General features: G+C 38.4%; 1 protein-coding gene across 9 annotated transcripts in view; it reads left to right on the top strand.

Moving 5' to 3' along the window:
• GPATCH8 (G-patch domain containing 8) overlaps nucleotides 1–27,683 on the top strand; it is a 118,700-nt gene that overhangs the window by 48,622 nt on the left and 42,395 nt on the right. For 5 of the 9 annotated variants that reach the window (XM_045888771.3, XM_064582814.1, XM_064582819.1 and 2 more), the window contains 2 exons: nucleotides 15,902–15,969; nucleotides 16,625–16,711. In XM_045888771.3, the coding sequence (XP_045744727.1) occupies nucleotides 15,902–15,969; nucleotides 16,625–16,711 (155 nt within the window). Of the gene's footprint in view, nucleotides 1–13,790; nucleotides 13,836–15,901; nucleotides 15,970–16,624; nucleotides 16,712–27,683 lie in introns of all 9 variants that reach the window. The other 4 variants (XM_064582816.1, XM_064582817.1, XM_045888774.3 and 1 more) reach the window with 1 other exon arrangement.

The following is a 27,683-nucleotide window of genomic DNA, read 5'->3' as shown; positions in this document are numbered from 1 at the left end:
TTTTTTTAAGTGAATCTGGGTAAACTTTTATTATTTATCTTTTTAAAAGATTTTGTTAAGTAATCTCTGTACTTAACCTGGGCTTTTAAACTCACAACTCTGAGACCAAGAGTTGTATGCTCTTCTGACTCAGCCAGCTAGCGCCCCCGCCCCTTTTTTTTAACTAAGAAAAGAGTGAACTAGTTCCAGAAGCAGATTGGACTTTATCATGGTAGATTACTTTTAAGGAGACACTGGTGAAGAATTACATGGAGCTTTTTGCACATTTATTGAATATTTACTGTGTTCAAGAGACGATTATAAAGAGTATATATAATATTATAAGATACTGCCCTTACTCATAGAGTTTGCTATTCATTTTAGGAGTTCAGGGGGAAAATCTTTTTTTTTTTTTTTTTTTTAAGATTTTATTTACTTATTTGAGAGAGAATGAGAGAGAGCACATGAGAGGGGGGAGGGTCAGAGGGAGAAGCAGACTCCCCGCTGAGCAGGGAGCCTGATGCGGGACTCGATCCAGGGACTCCAGGATCATGACCTGAGCCGAAGGCAGTCGCTCAACCAACTGAGCCACCCAGGCACCCCAGGGGGAAAATCTTAGCGTAAATGCTGTTAAGTCCTCAGAAGAAGGAATGACTAGGTAAAACTTCACAGTGAAGTCTTGAGGAGGGAGGAATGGATATTACCAAAGACAGGAGATACTGATGTATACAAGGTGATTACTCCATGGCTGGCTGGAGTGGGGAATGCCCATATAGACCTTTCATATGGTTTTTATTTATTTTTAATTTCTTTTTTTAAAATTTATTTAAATTCAGTTAACATGTAGTGTATCATTAGTTTCAGAGGTAGAGTTCAGTTATTCATCAGTTGCATATAACACCCAGTGCTCATTACATCACATGCCCTCCTTAATGCCCATCACACTTACCCCATCCCCCCACACACCTTTCATATTATTTTTAGAAGAAGCTCTCCAAATATTTTTTTGATGTTGAACCTTAATATATGAAAGGTGGGGTGGGGGTCAGTGGATGACACAGTTGTTTTGGTTGAAGCAGAGTTTTAGGTTTCCAAGAGCAGTTTGGAAACCATAAGTAGAAGGCAGTGATGGGGAACTGGTTTGAATAGGCACAGACCAGATACTTATTGAGTGTTTACTATGTGCTTAGCAGTTAACAAATATTTAATTCTTCTAAGTCTGTGAGATAATTGCTGTTTTTATTTTGCAGAAGAAACTGAGGCTTAGAGAAGCTTAGTAAGCTGCCCAAGAATAAGCAACCAGTAAATGACAGTATCAGAATTCAAACCTTGGTTTTTTTGCATTTCAAAACTATGCTTTTACCTACCCACACTGAATGCAGAAGGTTTTAATACTGTTCCAATTTAGAACTTTATTTTGTAAGCCAAAGGCAGTTTTTGATCGGAGGAGAGACTTTTATAGGAAAAAGATTATTAAAGATAATTTTATCTAAAATTAATTTTACAGATGGAGAAATTTAGGTTTAGGGTTTCAGAATGTCTTTGTGATAGTGCTGAAACCCAGCTCCAAAATCTCTGATGTATGATCTATTGTTCTTTCCAGTACACCAACCAGGACATCTTTGGTAGAAGTTAAATACTAGTATGATCCAAGTATGTCTGAAGATGAATGAAAGACTGTTTAGAAAGTTGTCTGCGTATGGTTGATGAGGACTTAGAATAGAGTGATGGCAATGGAAATGGAAAAGAAGATACAGATATGAAGGATGATAAAACAAATCAGCCAAGAAGCACAGTGTATAGTTAGTTCGTGCATATGTCTGACTGGCAAGCTCTTGTTCACTGGGTTTAGTGTTAGTCCTTTATAATAGCCACTAGCATTTATTAAGTGTTCAGTGAGTGCTTGCATATGGATTATCTAATTTAAATCCTCTTTCAGGTAGATACCATTCCTGTTTTTTAGATAAGGAAATTGACATTATGAGCAGTGCTTTGCCCAAGACCTTATAGCAAATAAGTGGTAGAATAGTGGTGCCAAAACTATGCTTTTAATCAATATGCTGTAGTGTACCTAAAGTCTGTGGTGGCTCACTTCTCTGTTCTGGAAAGATTATGATGGTGGTGAGAAATGCAAGTATTACAGAATTGAAATACACAGCAGTTATTCTGGCCAAAAAAATTAGAGATACCTGTGAATGTGATTTTTTTTCTTAAGGCTCTTAAAGTAGTTACATATATTATTCATGATTAACATAACTTTGTATAAAGTTACTAGAAACTTAAGGCTAGATCGAGTGGTAAGAACTTTGGCCATATTTTTAGGGATGGTTGGTAATAGGTCTCCGGGGCGTGGGGGAATACTATAACTTCCGTCTTATATTCTAATTTCTTCCCTTTTCCTTCCTTCCTTCCTTCCTTCCTTCCTTCCTTCCTTCCTTCCTTCCTTCCTTCCTTCCTTCCTTCCTTCATTTTTAAGATTTTATTTATTAGTGCACAAGTAGGGGAAGCAGCAGGCAGAGGGAAAAGCAGGCTCCCCACTGAGCAGGGAGCCCGACGCTGGGCTCGATCTCAGTCGACCTGAGCCGAAGGCAGCTGCTTAACGACTGAGCCACCCAGGCGCCTCATCCCTTTTTTTCAATTTCTTATACTTTATATTTCTCTCTGCTGGCACTTTTAAGCTTTTTTTTTAAGATTTTATTTATTTGAGAGAGAGAGTGAGAGCACTACAAAGGAAGAGGGAGAAGCAGGCTCCCTGCTCAGCAGGGAGCCTGATGTGGGGCTTGATCCTACGTGAGGCGAAGGCAGATGCTTAACCTGCTGAGCCACCCCAGTGCCTTTTTAAAAGGTTTATTTGTTAGAGCGATTGAGAGAGAGTGCACACACGTGGGTGGGGGGCAGGGGAGAGGGAGAGAGAGAATCTCAAGCAGACTCCCCACTGAGTGCAGAGCCCCACATGAGGCTCGATCGCAGAGATCACGACCTGAGCCAAAATCAGAGGAGTCAGAAGCTCAACTGACTGAGCCACCCAGGTACCCCAGAGCTTCTGAATTTTTTAAAAGGAACCAGAAATCTAGATCTTTTTTGGTCAGTTTCCTACTTGACAAATATTGGTTCAAAGTTTAAAATAATTTGAGGGGTGCCTGGGTGGCTCAGTCATTAAGCGTCTGCCATTGGCTTAGGTCATGATCGCAGGGTCCTGGGATCAAGCCCCGCATCAAGCTCTCTGCTCAGTGAGAGGCCTGCTTCTCCCTCTCCCACTCCTCCTGCTTGTATTCCCTCTCTCGCTATCTCTCTGTCAAATAAATAAATAAAATCTTTTTAAAAAATTTAAAATAATTTGGGATAAACAAAACATATGGAAGACTTAGATTTGACCCACTTTAGGTTACCACTTTATGATCTCCTTTGAAATTTGACCTGGGTTTGAGTTTGAGCTCTGTAACTAGTAAGCAGTGTTTCCTTGCTATACCCTCAGTGTACCTATATTTTAAAAAGATTTGGAGGTTTAGGGATTGAACATGATGGTATATAAGTTTTATACCTGTATTCAATCTCATTTTCCTCCTCAATATGTAAAGTGGGAGATAATGCCACTTAATAGATTGAGAAACTTAAGTATTTATCCATGGTCAGACTGTTAAGGCTATGAGCTGTGTTTATAAATGCACAAGTCTGACCTCTACTCCAGTACTTTTTCCGTTAGACTTAATGGTTTCAAACTTAAATGAGCCACCGAATCACCTTGGGTGCTTGTTAAAAATGTAGATTCCCAACCAGCACAATTCAGCAGGTCTGGAGTGGGGTTCAGGAAATTACATTTTTATTTTTGCTTTTTATTTTTTATTTTTTTTTTTTAAGTAGGCCTCATGCCCAGCGTGGAGCCCAACACAGGGCCTGAACTCAAAACTGTGAAATTGAGATCTTAGCCAAGATCAAGAATCGGACACTTAACCAACTGAGCCACCCAGGTGCCCCAGATTACATTTTAAACAAGCTCCCCCAAAGAATTTGCTCTGAGCCATGTGAATGAAATAGGCTTCTGAGAAAATACTTTCACTACAGCAAGTAGGGTAGACAGTTGGTTCTTTTACTCATTTAAAATGTATTAGTGATTTTGGGTCTGAATTAATGTAATGCTGTTTTTCTTAATAGTATTATCCTTAGCCTGATTTACATTGTTTCCTACCGTATTATGGACTTCTTGGCCTAGGTTAATTTGCGTAATTTTTTTTTTAATTGCGTTGTTATAAAGGAAACTGGTTCATGTAGAAACTGGATTTCTTACTTAGGCAAGAAAGTGAGTGTCCAAGAAACTTTTTTTTTTTTTTTTTAAGATTTATGTATTTTAGAGAGAATGCCGGGGGGTGGGGGGTAGAGGAGAGAGAGTCTCAAGCTGACTTGGTGCTGAGCATGGAGCCCATCTGGGAGCTTGATCTCAGGACCCTGAAATCACGACCTAGCTGAAACGAAGAGTCTGACGCTTAAGGGACTGCCCCACCCAGGCACCCCTCCAAGAGACTTTTAAAATGAGCAATATAGGGGTGTCTGGGTGGCTCAGTCCGTTAAGCGGCTGCCTTCAGCTCAGGTCATGATCCCAGGGTCCTGGGATTGAGCCCCGCTTCGGGCTCCCTGCTCAGTGGGGAGCCTGCTTCTCCCTCTCCCTCTGCCTGCTGCTCCCCCTGCTTGTGCTCACTCGCTCTCTGTCAAATAAATAAATAAAATCTTTTAAAAATATAAGATAAAAAGCAATATAGAGTATGTAGTGATAATGATTTCTTGTAAGTAGAATAGTCCAATCAAGTAGAAATATTTGAAAATATATTCACTAGTGAACCAACATTTGAAAATTGGAACTAAGAAGAGACAAAATTGCTTTCAAAGCTGTATGGAATCATAGGTTTTTAGAACTGTTAAAAAAAAAAAAATTCTAAGGATGGCCTAGGATCTCTGGACTCTTAGCAGAGACTCTGAAGGAAATCGGGGATTTTTTAGTAATTTCAATCTACTTGACATTCTGAATGTATTCTTATATTCCATGTGGACTTCATCTATTACAAATTTGACACACTGTGGATTAGTATCTTGCTATTCAGTACACATATAGCTGCTGTTGTCTTCCAGGTGACAATAATAGTAAAATAGTGAACATTTTGACAATGGTTATTCAATTTTGTTTAGGCTAAATATATTTTCTTAGATGATTTGAACTATATATTTAATTTGGAGAAGGTTTTGTTGAAATTATTTTTTTAAAAGATTTTATTTATTTAAGAGAGCACGAGCAGGGGAAAGGGGTAGAGGGAGAGGGAGAAGCAGACTCCCCACTGAGCAGGGAGCCTGACGTGGGGCTCCATCCCAGGACCCTGGAATCATGACCTGGGCCAAAGGCAGCCACTTAAACGACTGAGCCACCCAGGTGCCCCTAAAATTACGCTTCTTTAGGTTCATTCTTTTGGCTTGGATTTAATATTTATGTAACATTGCTTTTCATACTCAGTCTCATTTTGTTAATGGAATGGTATATGGGAAACATTTTTGGATGATTCTTTGGTTTTGATCCTGGATAATAACTTTCTCCCATCTGTAAATAGAGTTGTTTCATTATCACCAAATTGCATGTAAAACATTATAATTTGTCACAGCTTCTATTTTAGAGTATCATTCATTTTATTTTAAAAAATGCCAAATTTGGGGCACCTGGTGGCTCAGTGGGTTAAGCGACTGCCTTCGGCTCAGGTCATGATCCTGGAGTCCCTGGATCGAGTCCGGCATCGAGCTCCCTGCTCGGTCAGGGAGTCTGCTTCTCTCTCTGACCCTCCCCCTCTCATGTGCTTTCTCTCTCTCTCTCTCTCAAATAAATAAATAAAATCTTTTAAAAAAAAAATGCCAAATTTGGAAATGAAAGGAAAAAATTTTTTTTTAATTTTTTTAATTTTAAAAAATTTTCTGAAGCCTTAAGGAGATAATTGGTGTAGAGTTCAACATCCTACATGGTGATTTATGGTTTCCAAAGCATCTTCTATTGGTTATATCTTGATCTGCATACCAAACCTGAAAGTGAGGATAGTATCCATTTTGCAGGGGAGGCTACTGAGACTCAGGCTCTGGCTGTCAAAGGTGACACAAGTGGTTAGAAATTATTTCTTATTGGAGACCTGAGATTTTGTAGCCCAGTCTTTTTAGGGATTACCTAGAAAAGTATAGGAAAAAAAAAATAGGGGTGCCTGGGTGGCTCAGTCGTTGGGCGTCTGCCTTCGGCTCGGGTCGTGGTCCCAGGGTCCTGGGATCGAGCCCTGCGTTGGGCTCCCTGCTCGGTGGGGGGCCTGCTTCTCCCTCTCTCCCCCTGCTTGTGTTCCCTCTCTCGCTGTGTCTCTCTTTGCAAGTAAATAAATAAAATCTTTAAAAAAAAAAAAAAACCTAAAGATCAACTGGGGAGAGGGTTAATGTGGAAAGTAAAGGTGGAGCAGTTTAAATGAAGCTGGAAAGTCTTTTTTGGGTTATTGAGGGATCCTGGAATAGTAAAAAATTCTCAGTGTAGTAATGGAAAGCTTATTAACCAATAGTAAGAGAATACAGCTCTAAGAAGGTGTTGGATTGTTGGGTTATTACAATGCTGTAGGATTGGCTACTATCTACATAACTCTCCCAAATATTCTCTACTCAGATATTTTCCACTCTAAACTTTCTGAGAATTGAAGTGAGCCAGGGTGCCTGACTGGCATAGTCAGAATACCATGTGACTCTTTTTTTTTTTTAAGATTTTATTTATTTATTCATGAGAGACAGAGAGAGAGAGAGAGAGGCAGAGGGAGAAGCAGGCTCCCAAGGAGCAGGGAGCCCGATGCGGGACTCGATCCCAGGACCCTGGGATCATGACCTGAGCCGAAGGCAGACACTTAACCATCTGAGCCACCCAGGCGCCCCACCATGTGACTCTTGATCTCAGGTTGTGAATTTGAGCCCCATGTTGGATGTAGAGATTACTTAAGTAAATAAATAAGCTTAAAAAATATTGAAGTGAGCCTTAAGTCTATCTAACTCCTTAAACATGTGATGCCTGCTTTTTTGATGGCTAACAAATGACAGTAGATAAAACAAATTGAACAAGTCTCTAATGAACAGTAATGCAAAATTCAAATATTTCTTTATGATACCTTACATATTTTTTGAGATATGGCCTGGATAATACAGCCTTATGTTCTTTTTGATGAAATAATTACTTGATTACAAGACAGTTAAATTACCAGAATTTCATGGCATGAAGCAGAAAGCACTATGATGACTAAATATATGGACCTGAACAAGTTCTAGACCCACTATGTACATGTTCATTCTTTTGAGTCAACAAATGCTTTTTATTTTTTATTTTATTTTATTCTAAAGATTTTATTTATTTATTTGAGAGAGAGAATGAGATAGAGAGAGCATGAGAGGGGGGAGGGTCAGAGGGAGAAGCAGACTCCCCGCTGATCAGGGAGCCCGATGCGGGACTCGGTCCTGGGACTCCAGGATCATGACCCGAGCCGAAGGCAGTCGCTTAACCAACTGAGCCACCCAGGCGCCCAACATAATGCTTTTTAATTGAACACCACCCTATCCCAGATACTGTGTCAGTTACTCGGGATACAAACATAAGTAAAACTCAGGGCATAGAAGTGTTACCCAACATTTTTTTTAAATAGGGACCTAGTATTTTTCCCTTTCATCTTGAGCCGCATGTCTTTTGGGGTTATTTTAACCTGAAATTGTATGTATGTATGGTTTTGTTTTGTTTTGTTTTCAGAGAGCAAGAATGTGTACCTGCATGGGCAGGGTGGGGGGAGGGGCAGATGGAGAGAGAGAGGATCCCAAGCAGGCTCATGCCTAACGTGGAGCCTGATGCGGGGCTTGATCTCTCGACCCTGCGATCACAACCTGAGCCGAAATGAAGAGTCAGTCTGATGCTTAACTGACTGAGGTACCTAGGGGTCCCCCTGAAATTGTATTTATTAAGCTGATTTTCCCATTTAAAAAATAAATTGATCTTTGCATTATGGTTAGTATGAGACCACCTTCAGTGAGTTGATATAATTTAAGCTAAAAAAAATCTTATTTGGAGTAAAAGTATGATTTTTCTTTAGGTGATTTTTTTTTTTTAATTGAAATCACCTCACGAACTCCCTTTATTAATCTCTTCTAAGGGCTTAAGTATCTCATGTCATCCTTGAAGAGATATCCTTTTCAGGTTTAACATTCTGATTCCATAACATGTTCATTGGTAATGCCTTTTGCCTCTTCTCTGTCCTTGTTTAGTAATATTAGGCTATGTGATTAAAACTGAACTGTTTTATCATGGAAAGCCAGATTTGATACCCTGGTAAGATGGAAGGATGGAGATTCCTTTAGGTCACAGTTAAATTTCTGTGCCCTTAAAAAACATCTGTATTTGAAAATCAAGTTAATCTGGCTGTTGTATAGATCACTAAAGTGGCTGTCACAAGAATATGGTTAGTTCTGTACTGGAGAATTTGAATTCTATTGAGTAGGAAGTCTTTTTTTTTTTTTTTTTTTTAACCTTAGGAACTTTGGGGGTGTCTGGGTGGCTCAGTCAGTTAAGCGTCTGCCTTCTGCTCAGGTCATGAGCTTGGGGTCCTGGAATCAAGCCCCGTGTCCAGCTCCCTGCTCAGTGGGGAGCCTGCTTCTCTCTCTCCTCCTGCTTGTGCTTTCTCTCTCTCTCTTTTTCTCTCTAAAATAAATGAATAAAATATATAAAAAAAAAAACTTAGAAACTTGTAAGGAATAGTTAATGTGCTTGATGTTTCCAGTTAGTGTTTCAGGAAGGTAGCATTTATCATATTATAGGTACTAAGAAAAAATACTTAATGATGCTGAAAGTAATCATTGTTTTTACAGTACTGAAGACTGTTATTTTCAGGAGAAATTTGCAAAAGTGATGCTTTGGCATGGAAATAGATGTACCATTTTTTACTCAGTGTTTCTGTGAGTTGTGTGTAATCATTGTTTTAATAAATGAAATTATATTTAAATGCATTAACACAGCTTACTAAGAGTCCTGTTTTGAATAGTTTTGCAAATCAGAGCATATTTCATACATCTCTTTGAGTTTCTGAAAGTAAGAAATAAATAGATTTAAAGATGTCAGGACAGGCTCTCGGTCTTAATCAGTTTAGTGGCCTTTTGGAAGTAGATATTGTGACTTTGATGGCTTTTATATTTCTGCTTCATTAGGATCAGTCTTTTAAAAGAATATTTTAGACATCTTAAGAGAACATCAGATATTTTTAAGTGTTTTCAGATCTATGCGTTGGCCCTATAAATGTTCTGTTCCCCCTGTCCCATGCCAGAAATTTAAGTTGGTAAGATTATTTTGTCTAATTATTGGTAATTAGTGGGGGTTTAGAACTTTGTGTTGATCACTGCCATATGCCCAATGCCTCCCAACAGTGTAGTAGCAGTTCAATAAATATTTGTAATGAATATTTGTTGTTGAATCAGTCTTACTAAGGGGAAAGGCAGCAGAAAGAAATTGAGGTGTTCTTATATCTATTGACTCTCCAACCAGTGTTTTAATCACTTTGAAAGCTTCTTGATTTCTAATTTGTTTCTATAGGGAAATCATGATTTTGAAGTGTGGCTGTTTACCAAATTATGGTAGTTCTTTAATGTTTTCTTCCCAGTTGTTCTATTCCTGGAGTTTGTCTCTAAAAGTAGCATTTCTCAAAAAAGTATTTCTCTGGGGCACCTGGGTGGCTCAGTCATTAAGCGTCTGCCTTCGGCTCAGGTCATGATCCCAAGGTCCTGGGATCGAGCCCCACATCGGGCTCTCTGCTCAGCGGGAAGCCCTGTTTCTCCCTCTCCTATTCCCCCTGCTTGTGTTCCCTCTCTCACTTTGTCTCTGTCAAATAAATAAAATCTTAAAAAAAAAAAAAAAAAAGTATTTCTCTTCAATCCAATTCTTTGGGCCAGTTTTATAGATTAGTATATTTTTAATTTTTTTTTTTTTTTTTTTAAGATTTTATTTTTCAACAGAGAGAGAGACAGTGAGAGAGGGAACACAAGCAGGGGTAGTGGGAGAGAGAGAAGCAGGCTTCCCGCGGAGCAAGGAGCCCGATGTGGGACTCGATCCCGGGACCCTGGGATCATGACCTGAGCCGAAGGCAGACGCCCAACGACTGAGCCACCCAGGCGCCCAATTTTTAATTATTTTCAAATCAAAACTGACTCATGAGGGATTTTCTCAGAAACAAGGTGGCTGTAGTCAGTGAATTTTTATATTTGGCCTAATTTTCCCTTCAGTAATGATAAGTCGTAATAGTTTCACATTTTAGCGAGAGATGCATATTTGTATATGCACATTTTAGTACTTTTGTCATTATAGAATTAAAATACCTTTTAAAATATACAAAGTACAATTCGGGTTGGTTAATGAAACATATAAAGTTTTTTACTTCTCTTTAAAAAAATTTTGGCTGGGGGGCACCTGGGTGGCTCAGTCAGTTAAACGTCTGCCTTCAGCTTCAGGTCAGGTCAGGATCCGGAGGTCCTGGGATCGAGCCCAGCGTCGGGCTCCCTGCGCAGTGGGGAGCCTGCTTCTCCCTCTCCTTCTACCTGCTGCTGCCGCCCCCTTCCCGCTCATGCTCGCTTGCTCTCTCTCAAATAAATAAATTAAATTAATATTTAAATTAATATATACTTTTTTTTGCTGAGGTATAATTGTCATACAAAATATTAGTTTCAGGTATATTACATAATGATTCAGTATTTGTATATATATTTAAGGTTTTGATTTCAAAAATATGAATTTTTTTTTTTTCGATCACATGAATACACTGGTATTGGTATATTCTAGATCCTGGTATGTTTTCTTTTTTTTTTTTTTTTCCTCCCCTTCTCCAGTTGGCCAGATCACAGTCCTAGTATTTATTGATCTTTGGCTGAGGAGGACAATTTCTTTGAAGGAAAGTGTTTAGTGTTCTGGTGGAAGCACCCTTTGGAGTGAAATAAACAACAAAATGTTCTTAATTCAATGAATTTTAAGAAATACTTTATTCCTGAGGCACCTGGGTGGCCCAGTTGGTTAGGCAACTGCCTTCGGCTCAGGTCATGATCCTAGAGTCCTGGGATTGAGTCCCACATCGGGCTCCCTGCTCAGCGGGGAGTCTGCTTCTCCCTCTGATCCTCCCCCTCTCATGTTCTCTGTCTCCCATTCTCTCTCTCAGATAAATAAAAAAAATCTTTAAAAAAAAAAACAACTTTATTCCTTTAAAGGAAACAAAGAAGTAGGGAACCTGGATTTAGTTCAATCTTTATTTTATTTTATTTTTAATTGAATTTTATGTATTTTTAATTTTTTAAATTTTAATTTAATTTAAAAAATTTTTAATATTTATTTATTTGAGATAGAGAAAGTACAAGCAGGGAGAGGGGCAGAGAAGCAGACTCCTCACTGGGCAGGGAGCCTGATGCAGGGCTCGATCCCAGGACCCTGGGATCATGACCTGAGCCAAAGGCATACGCCCAACCAACTGAGCCAACCAGGCGTCCCTTTAAAAATTTTTTATTTTTTTTTTAAAGATGTTATTTATTTATTTGACAGAGAGAGAGAGAGACAGCGAGAGAGGGAAACACAAGCAGGGGGAGTGGGAGAGGGAGAAGTAGGCCCCCTGCTGAGCAGGGAGCCCAGTGCGGGACTCGATCCCAGGACCCTGAGACCATGACCTGAGCCGAAGGCAGACACTTAACCGACTGAGCCACCTGGGTGCCCCCAAAATTTTTTAATTTTTAATTTTTTTAAGTAGACTCCACACCCAGCGTGGAGCCCAACTTGAACTCATGACCGTGAGATCAAGAGGCGGGTGCTAAGCCTACTGAGCCACCGAGGTGCCCCTTTATTTAATTTTTTTTTAATTTTTTATTTCTTAAAGATTTTATTGTAACCTCTGTACCGAACATGGGGCTCAAACTTACAGCCCTGAGATCAGTAGTCACATGCTCTACTGACTGAGCCACCCAGGCACCACTAGTTCAATTTATTTTTTAAAAAGAAGTTGAGTTTTGGGGGTGCCTGGGTGGCTCAGTCGTTAAGTGTCTGCCTTCGGCTCAGGTCATGATCCCGGGGTCTTGGGATCGAGCCCCACATCGGGTTCCCTGCTCAGCAGGAAGCCTGCTTCTCCCTCTCCCACTCCCCCTGCTTGCGTTCCCTCTCTCGCTGTGTCTCTGTCAATAAATAAATAAAAGCTTTAAAAAAAAAATTGGGCACCTGGGTGGCTCAGTTGGTTAAGCAACTGCCTTCGGCTCAGGTCATGATCCTGGAGTCCCGGGATTGAGTCCCACATCAGGCTCCCTGCTCAGCAGGGAGTCTGCTTCTCCCTCTGACCCTCCTCCCTCTCATGCTCTCTGTCTCTCATTCTCTCTCTCGCAAATAAATAAAATCTTTAAAAATAAATAAATAAAGTTGAGTTTTCTAGAGAATATCATATTAGCAAACATGTGGTTCCTATCTACCTTTTGAAACGTCACCACTATAAGTTATTATTCAAGTGTTCCACAATGGTGTTCTTTATGATGGAATTGATCATTAATCACAAATGAATAAATTGAGAGGTTTTTGTTTTGTTTTGTTTTTTTAAGCAGTCTCTTCCTGTATTATATATTCTATGTCTTTTCCCAGTAGTTTTTTTTCGTCTGGAGCCTATTTAATAATGGAAAGAAATTACTGCTTGGCCCAGACAATACTGTCATCTTCACATTGTTTTTTGTTTGGGTTTTTTTTGTTGTTGTTGTCATATATATATTTTATAAGTAAGCTCTGTGCCCAAGGTGGGGCTTCAGTTCATGACCCCGAGATCAAGAGTCGTATGCTCCACCAACTAAGCCAGCATGGCACCCCTATATTTTTTTTAATTGAAATATGATTAACATACGGTGTTAATAGTTTCAGGTGTACATCATTTAGCAGTTCTGTACAGTACTCCGTGCTCACCACAATGAGAGTAGTTCCCCTCTGTCACCAAACAATGTTATTGTAATACCTTCAAATTATTTTTAAAGCCAGAATGTTTATTTTCTGTGATGAGTTACTTCTGAGTGGACTAATTATAAATGTGACAGCCATTTTGATGCCGGTTTCTCTGGAGTTCTTGGTCTCCTTCAAAGCTTGGCTTTGTTGTATGCAGAAAGAAAGATGTTGGCTGGCAAGCCTGGGAAGACTTCATTAAAAGGAAACAAATTTCTGAGGAAAGCTACTTCAGGGGTTTTATTCATTCATAACAGAACTCAAATATACTTTTCTAAGCACTTAGTGTAAAAGGTTATTTTCCAGACCTTTTACTTATATATATATTTTTAACAAGTTCTTGATGACTCCCTTCCCAACCCACAAATCCTCTTAGAGTTCTTTTAGTGAAGGAAATGACTTGATCACTGTCCAGTTGATCTATCTTTGATGTTATTTCTTTAAGGAGAAGTCCCAACTTGGGCCCTGAATACTGATTTACCAGAATGAATAGTTAAATTAGAAATTGGAAGCTAGAGCTAGTTCTCTCGCTTTAACATCCCCCCCCCCCCCCGCCCCAGCCGAATTATTAAAGAGGAGGTTGTACATGTTCTCAAGTAGCAGTGCAAAAATCTCACACCCTGGGCCAACCAATGTGAAAACAACTGCTGAAGCACAAAGTGTCCTTCCTCTTCTTCAGCTGAAATTGGGGGAGGGACAAACCAATTGTTACTTTACCCCTTCCCATCTGCCTGCTAGAAGGCCTGTTTCCTACCCTAATGGTTTCTGCCTAACAAATGGTGTTTCTTTTTTACAGCATTATGATCCTGGACTTGTTGTGGTGATGGTAAACTTAGCAGTGGTAATTTTTTATTTTCAGACTGAATTACTCCTTTTGTCATCAGTGCACCAATATGTTAGGCTTACTTTCTCTGTTGTAGCCTTCATCCTTCTGCTTGGTCTTTTTCATTTTCCTTTCCTTTCCTTATGCAACTTGTCTGATCCTTGTTCATTAAAGGGTACTGTTAAGAAGGGATGTATCTGTTTGTGTTAGAACTGCCAAAAAAAATCAGTTAAAATATTAAATTCTAATACTGTCAAAAACTTGATTTTCCCACAATGTAATGGGCACTAGCACTTGCTACTGCAATTTATAAGTAAATTAAAACAAACTTTGACTGCCTTAGAAGGCAAAAGTACTAATGCAGAGTTTATAAACAGGGGTTTACAGAGGTAATGAATTTGTACCAAAACTTTCTTGATTCTTACAAAACAAATTCTGACAGACCAAAAAAGAAACCAAAACCAAAAAAAGTAAATTCCTTTGACATTTCTTTTCAATTCTTTCATTGGAGCATTTGTGTATTTTACCAGTAAATCCCTGATTGAGACGTTATGAAAGTGATATTGCACCTAGGAAGTCATTTTTATAACCTGTCTTTAATTTGGTCCTTTTGCTAAAGATTGCAGTCACTCCTTATTTATTATACCATTGGGCATAAGGTAGTATGCATTTTCATTTTGTTTAACTGGCAGTCTGATAGTTTCTAAAAGAAGGCTGTATTTTAGAACTTTTGTCCTTTTTTTCCCCTGGCATAAAAGTATCTTTATTAACTTAAACTTTCACTGTAATAATTATTCCTAATTATCTCCTTACTTATTGTTTGAAAACCATAATGGGATACTGGTGATTAGTAAACTTCTGAATTTGTTTTTCATTATGTTTTAAAGACAAAAATTAAATATATATATATGGAGCAACATATAAGTGGTTGCCAGTCACTTTGAAAACAGTTTCTTGTTTTTTCTCCAGGACCAAGCCTAGTCATGAATATGGCATTTATTTTTTTCTGATTGGTTTTGGTAATGCCTCAGATTTAGCCTGACAAAACTCAACTTTTAGCCCAAAGGTATAATACATATGTGTGTATAACAACAACAACAAAAACACAAAAAAAAACAAACAAAAAAACAATTGTTTACACCAGCCTGAGTGAAATGATGAGGGAAGTAAACATTGTGTTTTTTCACTAAAGGTGTACAGCGGATAAGGTAAGTCAGTCCTCTTTTCAGTGGGCTTACATCACAATAAACAGCGCAAGTTGTGATGTAAAACAGCTGTGGTAGTAAAGTGCTTGTCTGCCCCATTTTGCTTTGTTTGGCTGGTTATGAGTGGATTAAATATACATTTTTAAAAATCCCCAGCATAGATTGATTAGTTTAAAGTCAATTTTCTTCGCAACTAGTCCTTTTCACAGCTTACCGATTGTCACAGCCAGTGTTAAATCCACTCTGGAAAATGAGACCTCAGAGCACCAGTTTAAAAGTAAAACAATTTTTTGTGCCTAAGGGCAACTAACTGTTGCTTTTTATTTAAATTTTGTTGCAGCCCCAATTAATTGTTGAAAACAAAAAAAAATTAAACATGCTGAATTGCAATTACAGAGTTTTCCTGTATCATGTTTGAAACCATGCTTTTTTTTTTTTTTTTTTTTAAGTTTAAGCATGTCAGTTGAGATATTTATTACTAGTTTTAAAAGTGTGTGTGGGAGGATGTCAGTGGACTGTAAGAGTGAAATGATTCTTGATGGAAAGTTATTTGGGGATCATTTTAAAAAGCAATTTCTAAAGTTTTTGATTTTAAATCTCCTGGTGCCATTGCTTAGAAGTGCTTTGCATTACTTATTTAATTTTGTCATAGTAATCTGGAATTTTCCCCAACTGGAATGTCAACCAAGGTGGTTAGTTGGGCTTAAACTGGGAGAGGTAGGTTTGGTTGTAAGCTGTGAGAATGGCTTGTGTTTGGTTCACTGTAGCTTTCTGGTCTCTGCACTCCAAGGCAAGATCTCTAACCACCCAAACCCAATGTATAAAGTGAACTGTTGGCTTAGCTTTGCCTCTTACCTGGATTATGTGTTCCTGTTACAGGGAGAACAGATCCCATTCCGATTGTCGTCAAGTATGATGTCATGGGCATGGGTCGCATGGAAATGGAGGTAAATTGATCTTGTTAGCTAATTTTTTTAAAATGGTGTATTTAAAATTGGTATTAATTCCAAATTCAGATGCCAGTACAAGAATACACTTATTAGATAGAATGTAGTTTTAGTATTTTTCTTTGGAAATTTAAAAATATATTTTACATGTAGTGCTGGCTTTGAGGCAGGTAGGTGATAGATAATGCCCCTGTTTCAACAGGGGCATAAGGAAGTTGAATGTTTTGCCCAGGGTTATGCCACAAGGCAGGATCAGACTTAAAACCCAGATCCTGGTGCATATTTCATTAGGCAGGTTTGTTCAACTCTGAAAATACTTGCCGTGGTAGAAGCTTTGCCCCTCTGTGCAGCTCTTATCTGTGATACCTTCTTTTCATTGCCTAAAATATTTTCTCCATTTACTCCTAATTCTTTGGCACTGAACATAGAAGTAAAGTCTGTTATCATCAGAAAATGTGCCTGTTGGGAACCACCAGCATGGAAGGATTAGTTATTTTGTACACATTTTCTCTGTAGGGGAACAATAAAATAAGAGGTAGCTGAGTATAATATGAAGTTTTTATTTTCATGCAATACTGTAGTTGTGCAAATGACTTTTTAATGGCTAATTGGGGTACTTTAGGAATTAAGACTAATTATATCTATTTTTATTAAGCTTGATTATGCTGAAGATGCTACCGAACGGCGCCGTGTCCTAGAAGTAGAAAAAGAAGACACAGAAGAATTGAGACAGAAGTATAAGGTACTTGAATGAAGCCATTTTTGCATGTTGCGTGCTCACACTGAAAGAGATACTCATTTTGGTGAAAAGGATCTCGTTGATGATAGCATTTGTTTGATCTTTGGTGATGATTAGTAATTAGTAGGCCTCAGGTTTCTGTTACTTTCCTATATTGCTATTATAAAAACTATAACGCTAAGACCCACTTTAGAAGTCTGTTGGAATGATTGCATTAGTCTCTGAAAACACAGTGCCTGGTACACAGTAGGGAGTAGTAGCAGTAAAAATTGTTATTTAAGAGTCCTTTGGGAGTCCCGCATCAGGCTCCCAGCTTGGCGGGGAGTCTGCTTCTCCCTCTGACCCTCCCCCCTCTCATGTGCTCTCTCTCTCATTCTCTCTCTGTCAAATAAATAAATAAAATAAAATCTTTAAAAAAAAAAAAAGAGTCCTTTGGGAACTTGAACCTATTGACAAAACTTTTGTTTTTCAATCGCTAGGGTATTTTAAGAATAACAAATTGAGGGGCACCTCGGTGGCTCAGTCAGTTAAGCAACCGACTGTTGATTTCAGCTCAGGTCATGATCTCAGGGTCATGAGATTGAGCCCTGTGTCGGTGTCCGCATTAGTCATGGAACCTGCTTAAGATTCTCTCTCTTCCTCTCCCTTTCCCCCTTGCTCTCTCTCTCTCTTAAAAAAAAAAAAAAAAGAGTGAGAACATCAATGTTTTCCTTTTTAAGGGATTAGTTTAAACTGCAGAAAACTGCAGTTTAGACCATGTTATAAGTTAGCTTTCAGCTTTCAAATAGACTGACCAGGGAAGATGCCTTTCAAGATGTACTATGCCCAGTCTCTACTATAGCATAGGTAAATTTGAAGGTAAGAAATAGGCTTAGTTAAGATTATCATATAGAAACTGATTTTGGTCATGAACCTTAAAGTGGGAAGAGGGAAAAGGGATTTATTTTTAAAAATCTGTTTTACCATAAAAAATAGCTAATATAAAAATAACAGAACTATAAGAAATGTTACATCTGCCACAATAGTGGGAGGTTTTAATATATCTTTCAATAATTTATTTAAAAAGTAGAAGAAAAATTCAAAGACATTTGGAAGATTTGGATAACACATTAACAGATTTCATCTACTGGTTATATAGAACTATGAATCCAATCACTTTGAAAATCAGAAATTTTGAAAATATATGGAACATTTATTTATTTAAACAAAATTTTCTACCATAACCTGTGTCATAAACAATGTATCAACAAATTTCAAAGAACTGAAATCAGGTTAAGCCACAAAGCAATCAGTTTTTCACCTTTTTTTAAAAAAAGATTTTATTTATTTATTTGACAGAAACAGCAAGAGAGGGAACACAGCAGGGGGAGTGGGAGATGGAGAATCATGCTTCCCACTGAGCGGGGAGCCCGATATGGGGTTCCATCCCAGAACCCTGGGATCGTGACCTGAGCCGAAGGCAGACGAGCCACCCAGGCACCCCTAGCAGTCAGTTATTTAAATAAAAGATAGAAAAAGCCTTGTTAGGTTATGAGAAAATTGTTTTAGTTTCCAGTCAGTGAGAGAAAAAAGCACAATGATAATTGGAAAATATTTTGGACTGAAAGATACAAATAATACATTATCAAAACTTGTAGGATAACCTAAAGCAATATCATCTGTGATAGCAAATATACGTAAATGCTGTGTTCGAGAAAGCAGAAAATGAAGTAAACATTTCTCTCAGGAAGTTAGGAAAAGAATAGCAAAGTGTAAACTCAAAGAATGTAAAAGAAAAGAAATAATAAAAGATAATAAAGGTTAACAAATGAAACAAAAAGCAAAGCCAAGAGTTAGCTGTTTTAGGTACTTGTGGTGATATTAAGAAAGAAAAGAACTTAGAAAGCCAGTATCAGTAATGAGAAGACACCATTGCAGATGTAGTAGGCAGCACTAAAAGATGAAAATTTTATTAACTTCATGCCAGTGAATGCAAAAATTAGATTTAAATGGATAAATTCCTAAGAAATAGAACTTGGTAAAGTATACTAAAAAAAAAATCAAAAACTTCAGTAATTCTTTACCTATTATATAAATTGAATCCATATAATAAATCTTTCCATAAAGCCCAAATAACTTCACTAGTGAGTTCTATCAAAATTCATAAAAGAAATAACTTCAGTCTTAACCAACAATTTCTAATCTTCCAGAGAATTGAAAAGAAAAACTCCCAGCTCATTTTATGAGAGACTAGTACCACCTTGATGCTAAATCCTGACAAGAAGGATACTTACATGACACTCTGATTTATAAAACAGATGCAAATCTTTTTTTTTTTTTTAAGATTTTATTTATTCATTTATTTGAGAGAGTGAGAGAGAGAGAGCACATGAGAGGGGGGAAGGTCAGAGGGAGAAGCAGACTCCCTGCCGAGCAGGGAGCCCGATGCGGGACTTGATCCAGGGACTCCAGGATCATGACCTGAGCCAAAGGCAGTCGCTTAACCAACTGAGCCACCCAGGCGCCCAACAGATGCAAATCTTAAAACGCTAGCAAATACCAGAACCAATTCAGGATATATCATGACCAAATTATGCAAAGAATACAAGATTAGTTTAATGTTACAAATCTATATAGTCAACCACATTAAGGGATTAAAGGAAGAAAGCTATATGACTATTTCAATAAATGCCAAAAAAGCATTATATAAAGTTCTGCATTCATGCATTTTGAAAAGTCCTGTCCATATTGATAAAGAATCTTCTTCCTTAACCAGATAGAATGTCTACAGAAACCATATACAAGATACCGTATTTAATATTTAAAAGTTGAAAATTCTCCTTTTGGGATGGGGAGATAACAAGGATGCTTGCTCTCATTGTTTCTGTTAAGTATTGTGCTGGAGGTCCTAAGCAACACAGTAAGGTAGACAGGCAGAAACAAATAAATAAAGATCTAAGAAATGAAAGGAAGAGACAAAACTGTTTTTGTTTGCAGGTGTGATTACGTATATAGATATCTGAAAGAATTTACAGGTAAATTATATAAATTAGTAAGAGGATAGCTGGATGCTAGTTTCAGAATCAAAAATTTAAATTTATATGTCTGTATATCAACAAAGAGAAAAATGAACATTACAAAAATGTCACCATTTGTAATAGCAAAAAAAATTTATGAAACACCTAGGAATTAAGACAGACCCTTATATATTTGACCATACATACAATACTATACAATATAATAATCATACCATAAATAATCTGTGTAAAAGGAAAAAACATAGAGCTTATAGAAGATAGTATAGAGGATTCTCTCTTCTAGCTGTATCTAACTTACATTTACTTATTTTTCATTTTAGTGATCTTTTCTTTGATGTTTTATTATGAAAATTGAGCATACAGAAAAATGGAAAGAACTGTATAGTTAATACCCATATACCAACCACCTATATTCCATAATTAACATTTGTAAATATATTTTATTACATGTCTAACATTTTTTTTTTTTAAGATTTATTTATTTGAGGGACACGTGGGTGGCGCATTCAGTTAGGCATCTACCTCCAGCTCAGGTCATGATCCCAGGGCCCTGGGATTGAGTCCCAAATCGGGCTCCTTGCTCAGTGGGGGCCTGCTTCTCCGACTCTGCTTGTGCTCTTTCTCTCTCTCTCTGACAAATAAATAAAATCTTTAAAAAAAAAAAGATTTATTTGTCAGAGAGAGAGAGTGGGGGGAGGGGCAGAGGTGGAGAATCTTGAAACTGACTCTCCACTGAATGCAGAGGACGTGGGGCTCCATCCCACAACCCATAAGATCATGACCTGAGCTGAAACCTAAGAGTTGGACGCTTAAGACTTGTAACTGACTGAGCCACCCAGGTGCCCTACAGGTCTGACTTTTTTTTTTTTTTAAAGATTTTATTTATTTATTTATTTATTTGACAGAGAGAGACGCAGTGAGAGAGGGAACACAAGCAGGGGGAGTGGGAGAGGGAGAAGCAGGCCTCCCGCAGAGCAGGGAGCCTGACGCGGGGCTCAATCCCAGGACCCCGGGATCATGACCTGAGCCGAAGGCAGACACTCAACAACTGAGCCACCCATGCACCCCGATTATATGTTTTTATAGTTTGTTGCTTCTCCTGACTTTTTCACAGTATTTGTGTCCTTGTGTGGCTTGCAATTTTAATTGTCATCTTTTTATTCTGTGGAAGTTTCTTACATCCTGGATTTTGGGGGGAGTTCTTATGAGATAGGTTTATATGTGCCTTTGCTAAAATCTAGGGTCTTTAACTGCTGTTGGACTGGTTTTAAAATGTTAATACCTAAACTAAGGGTTCCTGCTGTGAGTAGAAAGTGTAAATCCTTTACGTCCACCAATGACTGGTCTGAAGTTCCAGCCTCTTCTTATACATGACCCTTTCCATTTATACCCTGATACATGGTGAGTTTCTTGATGTCTTCATGGACAGAAGGTAATGATATAGTTCAGTTTTTCTAGTTCCTGTTTCAAGGATGGAGACAACTTTTTTTTTTAATTTTTATTTATTTTTTAAGTAATCTCTACACCCAGCATGGGGCTCAAACTCACAACCCCGAGATCCAGAGTTGCGTGCTCTACCGATCAGTCAGTAGTCACTCTGTGGAGATAACTCTTCATATCTCTGAACTTTTCACAGGGAGAGCTTACTAGCTTTCTATCATCAAGGTCCTGAAACCTCATCTTCAAGCGTCTAGGGATTGCCCTGTCTTGTTGAGCTCAACTATATATTAAAGCGTGTGTGTGTGTTTTATAAGGATTTTATTTATTTGAGAGAGAATGAGAGAGAACACGAGTGAGGGGGAGAGGCAGAGGATGAGGGATAAGCTGACTCCCCGCTGAGCAGGGAGCCTGACTCAGGGCTTGATCCCAGCAGCCCAGGATCAGCGGCCCTGTGTGTTTTATTTTATCCAGAATTACAATATAGTGAAGTCTTCCTCTTCCTTCTCTTCCTTTTTTCTTTTCCTAGTCTCTTCTCCTTGCCCTTTTCTTTATGCACTATTCAACCCATTTAGGCTGGCTTTAGCACTTTTCGCTGAACCACTTTATTTAAGGCCACAAAACACCTCTATTTGCTAAATCCAGTAGATCTTTTAAAACTTTTATTCCATATTCTGTTTCTTGGCAGCATTGAATACAATTGACCATTCTTTTCTCTTTAAAACATTTTTTTTTCTCTTGCTTTTGAAGATTTCATACTTTCCTGTATTCTTCCTTCTTACCTCCCTTGCTGCTTCTGTATAGGTTCCTTTGTTGGTTCCTTCTTTTTGGCCTGAACTTCAGATGTTGGAGTTCTTCATGTTCGGACATAGGCCTTCTTTTTCTGTCCAAACACTGTCCTTAGGCCCTGAGTGGTTATGACACTATGTTTCATCATCTTTCACATGGTTCTTTTTTTATCCTTTAGAACTTAGCTTAGGAACCTTCCCTCATCACCCAGTTTAAATAAATCCTCCATTCTGCCTTGTTCTCTTGTAACACTGTCTTTTGTCATTTATAATTATAAATTTTTGTTTGTTCACTTGTTTATAGTCTGACTACTGTTTGGGCAGAAATGGCATTGAGGAGAGAGACTGTGTCTATTTGTCTGCCAGTATATATACTGTATCCAGCATAATGCCTGGCACATAAGTACTCAATAAATATGAATTGAATAAATAAATTCTTTGAAATAAGGGGAAGATCCAAATTTACTTGGTATACTGTCAGAAATAGAAATATTCTAAAGTGGGGCGCCTGGGTGGCTCAGTTGGTTATGCATTTGCCTTTGGCTCAGGTCATGATCCCAGAGTTTGGGGATCAAGCCCCACGTCAAGCTCACTGCTCAGTGGGGAGTCTGCTTCTCCCTCTCCCTCTCCCTCTGCCCCTTCACCTGCTTGTGCTCTCTCTCTCAAGCAAATAAATCTTTAAAAAAAAAAAAAAAAATTCTAGTGGCGCCTGGTGGTTCAGTTGGTTAAGCAACTGTCTTCAGCTCAGTCATGATCCCAGGGTCCTGGGATCGAGCCCCGCATCGGGCTCCCTCCTCAGTGGGACCCTGCTTCTCCCTCTGCCTCTGCCTGCGGCTCCCCCTGCCTGTGCTCTCCTGCTCGCTCTCTGTCAAATAAATAAATCTTTAAAAAAAAAAAAGAAAGAAAGAAATATTCTAAAGAATGCATTTTTTGTTTTCAAGTAAAAGTTACACTATTAAGTGAATAATAAATGAAATAGCTGAGTAATTCACAGCCTCTTAAGATTATGCATTATATTTTGAGGCTCTTTTTGTCCCCCTACCCCAAGAAATTATTTCTCATTTGAACTCTTTGTATTGGGTAGAGCAAGAATTACTTATCCCCGTTTTATTGATCAGATGCACAGAAATCTTGTCAACTCTTAACTGTACTATTTGTGAAACCCTTTCCCCTTCCTGCTTGTCACTCATATATTGCACTATATTTGTTCTTCACCTTCACATGACCTTGGAACCTTGACTTTAGTAACTTAGCCCCTCCTTAATTTGTACTTCTCAAGCACCATAGATTTTTACTTCCTCAACACTTTGATCCCAACTCTTTTCTTCCTAATCCTTGTGTCATAGCTACTTATTTACCAAAAGCCTGTCTCCAGTCAGTACAAATACTTGCGTTTCTACATCTTTACTATAATGCAGTATGAGACTGGTTTTGATTCGCTGGGCTCACAGAACTGCCAAGTAATCTTTCATATGTCATTTCCTGCTTAGTCCCCTCAGCTTTCATTTTTAAGCATTGGTTCTCAGACCTTCATCTTCCCTCAACTGCCCTTGTCCTTCCTCCACCTTCCCTTACTCCTAATAGAAAATTTAACGAAGAAAATTTGGACCATTAGGTGAGCGTGCATTCATCTGCCTGTAATATCCACCATCAAACTTGGGCCCAAATAATCCTGTCCTTAAATATTTCTCCCCTTTCACCATCCATCAAAGGATAATTCCTACCTATGAATTCTGAATCTTACACCTCTATCTTATAAAAGGACTTGACATCTTTGTAAAGGTGTAACCTTTGGGGCGCCTGGGTGGCTCAGTCAGTTAAGCATCTGCCTTCAGTTCAGGTCATAATCCCAGGGTCCTGGGATCGAGCACCACATCAGGCCCCCTGCTCAGCGGGGAGCCCTGCTTCTCCCTCTCCCACTCCCACTGCTTGTGCTCTCTCTCTCTGTCAAATAAATAAATAAAATCTTTAAAAAATAAAGGTATAACCTTGGCAGCCTCTCTCATTATTCATTCTTTTCCTTTCACCGGTAAACATGCTCACACATTTGCGGGGGAAGAGAACCACTAACTAAAAAAAAAAACTCTATTGACTTCCACTCTCTGTAGCTACCATCTTCTCTTTTTACATGTCTTTAGAACTAAACTTCTTAGGGCGCCTGGGTGGCTCAGTCGGTTAAGCGGCTGCCTTCGGCTCAGGTCATGATCCCGGAGTCCCGGGATCGAGTCCCGCATCGGGCTCCCTGCTCGGCGGGGAGTCTGCTTCTCCCTCTGACTCTCCTCCCTCTCATGCTCTCTGTCTCTCATTCTCTCTCTCGCAAATAAATAAAATCTTAAAAAAAAAAAAAAAAAAGGACTACTTAAAGAGTAGTCTCTGCATTCACTGCCTCCTTTATATCACCTTCCATTCTTTTATTTTTTAAATTTCGTTTTTATGAAAATTACATTTGCACATGGTTGTAGAGCTATTTGGCTCTAAATTAAAATAGGTTTAAATTTTAACAGGAAAGAAATGCAGTCCCATTTTGACACCGTAAGTATTTTATTAAATACTGATAAGATATTTTTAAAATATGTGTAAAATAAGGGGCTCCTGGGTGGCTCAGTCTGTTAAGCATCTAAATCTTGATTTTGGCTCAGGTCGTGATCTTAGGGTCCTGAGATCAAGCCTCAAGCTGGGCTCCACACTCAGCACAGAGTCTGTCTGTCCCTCTCCTTCTGTTCCTCCCTCCTCCCGCCCTCTGCTTGCACATGCTATCTCTCTCTCTCTCTCAAATAAATAAAATCTTTTTGAAAACTGTGTAAGCTATAAAGAATAACTACAGACACTCGTGTGTCTTCTGCTCTGTTTAAGAAAAAGAACATTATCAGTAACTTTATGATTGCATTCCATTTCTTCCTCCTCCAGAGGTAGGCACTATCTTTTGTGTTTATCATTCCCTTCCATTTTTTCAGATAGATTTTTGTTGTTGAGATAAAATTTACCATTTTACCATTTTATAGTATACAACTTAAAGACGTAACATATTCACAATGGTATGCAGTCATCACTACTAATTCTAGCATTTACATCACTCAAAAAGAAACCCCAATACTCTTTAGCAATCATTCCTCACCCTACCTTCTTCCCCTCATAACCACTTTCTGTCTCTAGGTTTGCCTGTTCTGGACATTTCATATAAGTTGAATCATTCAATATGTGGCTTTTCATATCTGACTTCTTTTACTAAGCATGTGTTCAAGGTTCAGTCATGTTAATAGCACGTGTAAGTACTTAATTTCCTTCTTATGGCTGAATATTACATTGAATGAATATACTGCAGTCTGTTTAATCATTCATCAATTAATGGACATTTGGGTTGTTTCTGCTTTTTGGCTATTATAAATAATGCTGCTGTGACCATCTTGTACAAGTTTCCGTGTAAATATATTTTCTGGTTCTCTTGGGTATCTACATAGGAATGGAATTGCTGGTCATATGCTAACTCTCTGTTTAACTCTTTGAGGAAGTGCCAGTCTATTCCAAAGCGTTTGTACCATTTTACATTCCCACCAGCAGTGTATGAGAGTTTGTTTCTCTACTTCCTCACTTACATTTGTTGTTTGTCTTTTTTATTATAGCCATCCTAGTGGGTATGAAATGGTATTTAATCATGGTTTTGACTTGCATTTTCTTGACTAATGATGTTGAGTATCTTTTCATGTACTTACTGTCCATTTATTATTCCTTTGGAGAAATGTCTATTCAAATCTTTTGCCCATTTTTAAATTGGGCTGTCCTTTTATTGTTATAAGAACTCTGTATGAATTCTGGAAATGAGACCCTTGTCAGATTTCCAAATATTTTCTCCCATTTTGTGATTGTCTTTTCATTTGAAAATGTCCTTTGATGCACAAATTTTAAAAATTTGATGAAGTCCATTATCTTTTTCTTTTGTTGCTTGTATTTTTGGTGTCATATTTAAGAACCCATTGTCTAATCCAAGGCCATGAAAATTTATACCTATGTTTCCTGCTAAGAAGTTGTAGTTTTAGCTCTTCTATTTAGGTCTTTGATCTATTTTGAAATAAGTTTTTTAAATTAATTTTTGTATGTCATGTTGGGTAGGTGTTCTAACTCCTTCTTCGTGTGGGTACCCAGTTGTCCCAGTGCCATTTGTTGAAAAGATTGTTCTTCACTGCATGGTCTTAGAACCTTGTTGAAAACCGTGGTCTTAGGGCACCTGGGTGGCGCAGTTGGTTAAGTTTCCCAACTCTTGGTTTCAGCTCAGGTCATGATTTCAGGGTCCTGAGATTGAGCCCTGTGTCTGGCTGCCCTCTCGGCAGGGAGTCTGCTTTGGATTCTCTCTCTCTTTCTCCCTTTCTACCTGCCCCGCTTGTTCTCTCTCTCTCTCATAAATAAATCTAAAAAAGAAAGGGAAAGAGAGAAAGAAAGAAAAGAAAATCACAGTCTTGCTTATTGTTGCTTTGTAGTAAGGTTTGCTTTGGGGAAACCTTCCTACTTTATTCCTTTTTAGGATCGTTTTGGGTAGTCTTGATCCCTCCCAAATGTGTATGAATCTTAGCATCAGTTTGTCAATTTCTACAAAGAAGTCAGCTGTGATTCTGATAAGAATTACGTTGAGGGGCGCCTGGGTGGCTCAGTCATTAAGCGTCTGCCTTTGGCTCAGGTCATAATCGCAGGGTCCTGGGATCAAGCCCTGCATCGGGCTCCCTGCTCTGCGGGAAGCCTGCTTCTCCCTCCCTCACTCCCCCTGCTTGTGTTCCCTCTCTCGCTGTGTCTCTCTCTGTCAAATGAATAAATAAAATCTTTTAAAAATAATAATAAAATAAAATGGTTTTACAATGTGTTTTGTATCCCTAAACATGTATTTAATTTTACATGGTTTTGAATATTTTTTTTTTATTTTTTGTTAAGATTTTATTTATTTATTAGAGAGTGTGCTCGAGAGAAAGCATGAGCAGGGTGAGGGGCAGAGGGAGAAGCAGACTCTCCGCCAAGCAGGGAACCCAATGTGGACTCTGGGATCATGACCTGAGCCGAAGGCAGATGCTTAACCGACTGAGCCACCCAGGCACCCCAATTTTACATGATTTTGAACTTTATGTAAATGGAAACATATTTCCTGGTATACATGTATGAGAGTTTATCCAGAGTTTGGCTTTTGTTTTTATTATTCTGTTACTTTAAGTAATTGTACCTATGTATTTTTCCTGACCACTGCTCCACCTGACACCTGTATATATTGATAAATAATGTTGTCATTATCATTTTTTCCCCTAGAAATTCTGTGGTTTCAGATTTATAGAAAAGCCTTTAAAAATGTTAATTCCTAGTTTTATTTTACTGTGTTCATATATGTTGCTTATATTATCTCTTCTTGCAATTTATTATGGTTTCCTCTATAGCCTAAATGGTCTTTTTTGGTGAACATTCTATGAGTACTTTAAAAGGTGTGTCTCCTGGGCGCCTGGGTGGCTCAGTTGGTTAAGCGACTGCCTTCGGCTCAGGTCATGATCCTGGAGACCCGGGATCGAGTCCCGCATCAGGCTCCCTGCTCAGCAGGGAGTCTGCTTCTCCCTCTGACCCTCCCCCTTCTCATGCTCTCTCTCTCTTAAATAAATAAAATCTTAAAAAAAAACAAAAAAGGTGTGTCTTCTATTTTCAGGCCACACACCTTATTATATCATTAAGGTGTTCAGTGTCTTTGTTTATTTTTATCTTTTCGATCTG

The sequence above is a fragment of the Mirounga angustirostris genome, unplaced genomic scaffold, assembly GCF_029215605.1.
Source record: "Mirounga angustirostris isolate CCGP_5_RB_7025 unplaced genomic scaffold, mMirAng1.0.hap1 SCAF_17, whole genome shotgun sequence".
In the NCBI taxonomy this organism is placed as follows: domain Eukaryota; kingdom Metazoa; phylum Chordata; class Mammalia; order Carnivora; family Phocidae; genus Mirounga; species Mirounga angustirostris.
Note: the sequence above shows the minus strand (reverse complement) of the source record. Positions and strands in the feature narration are given on the sequence as shown.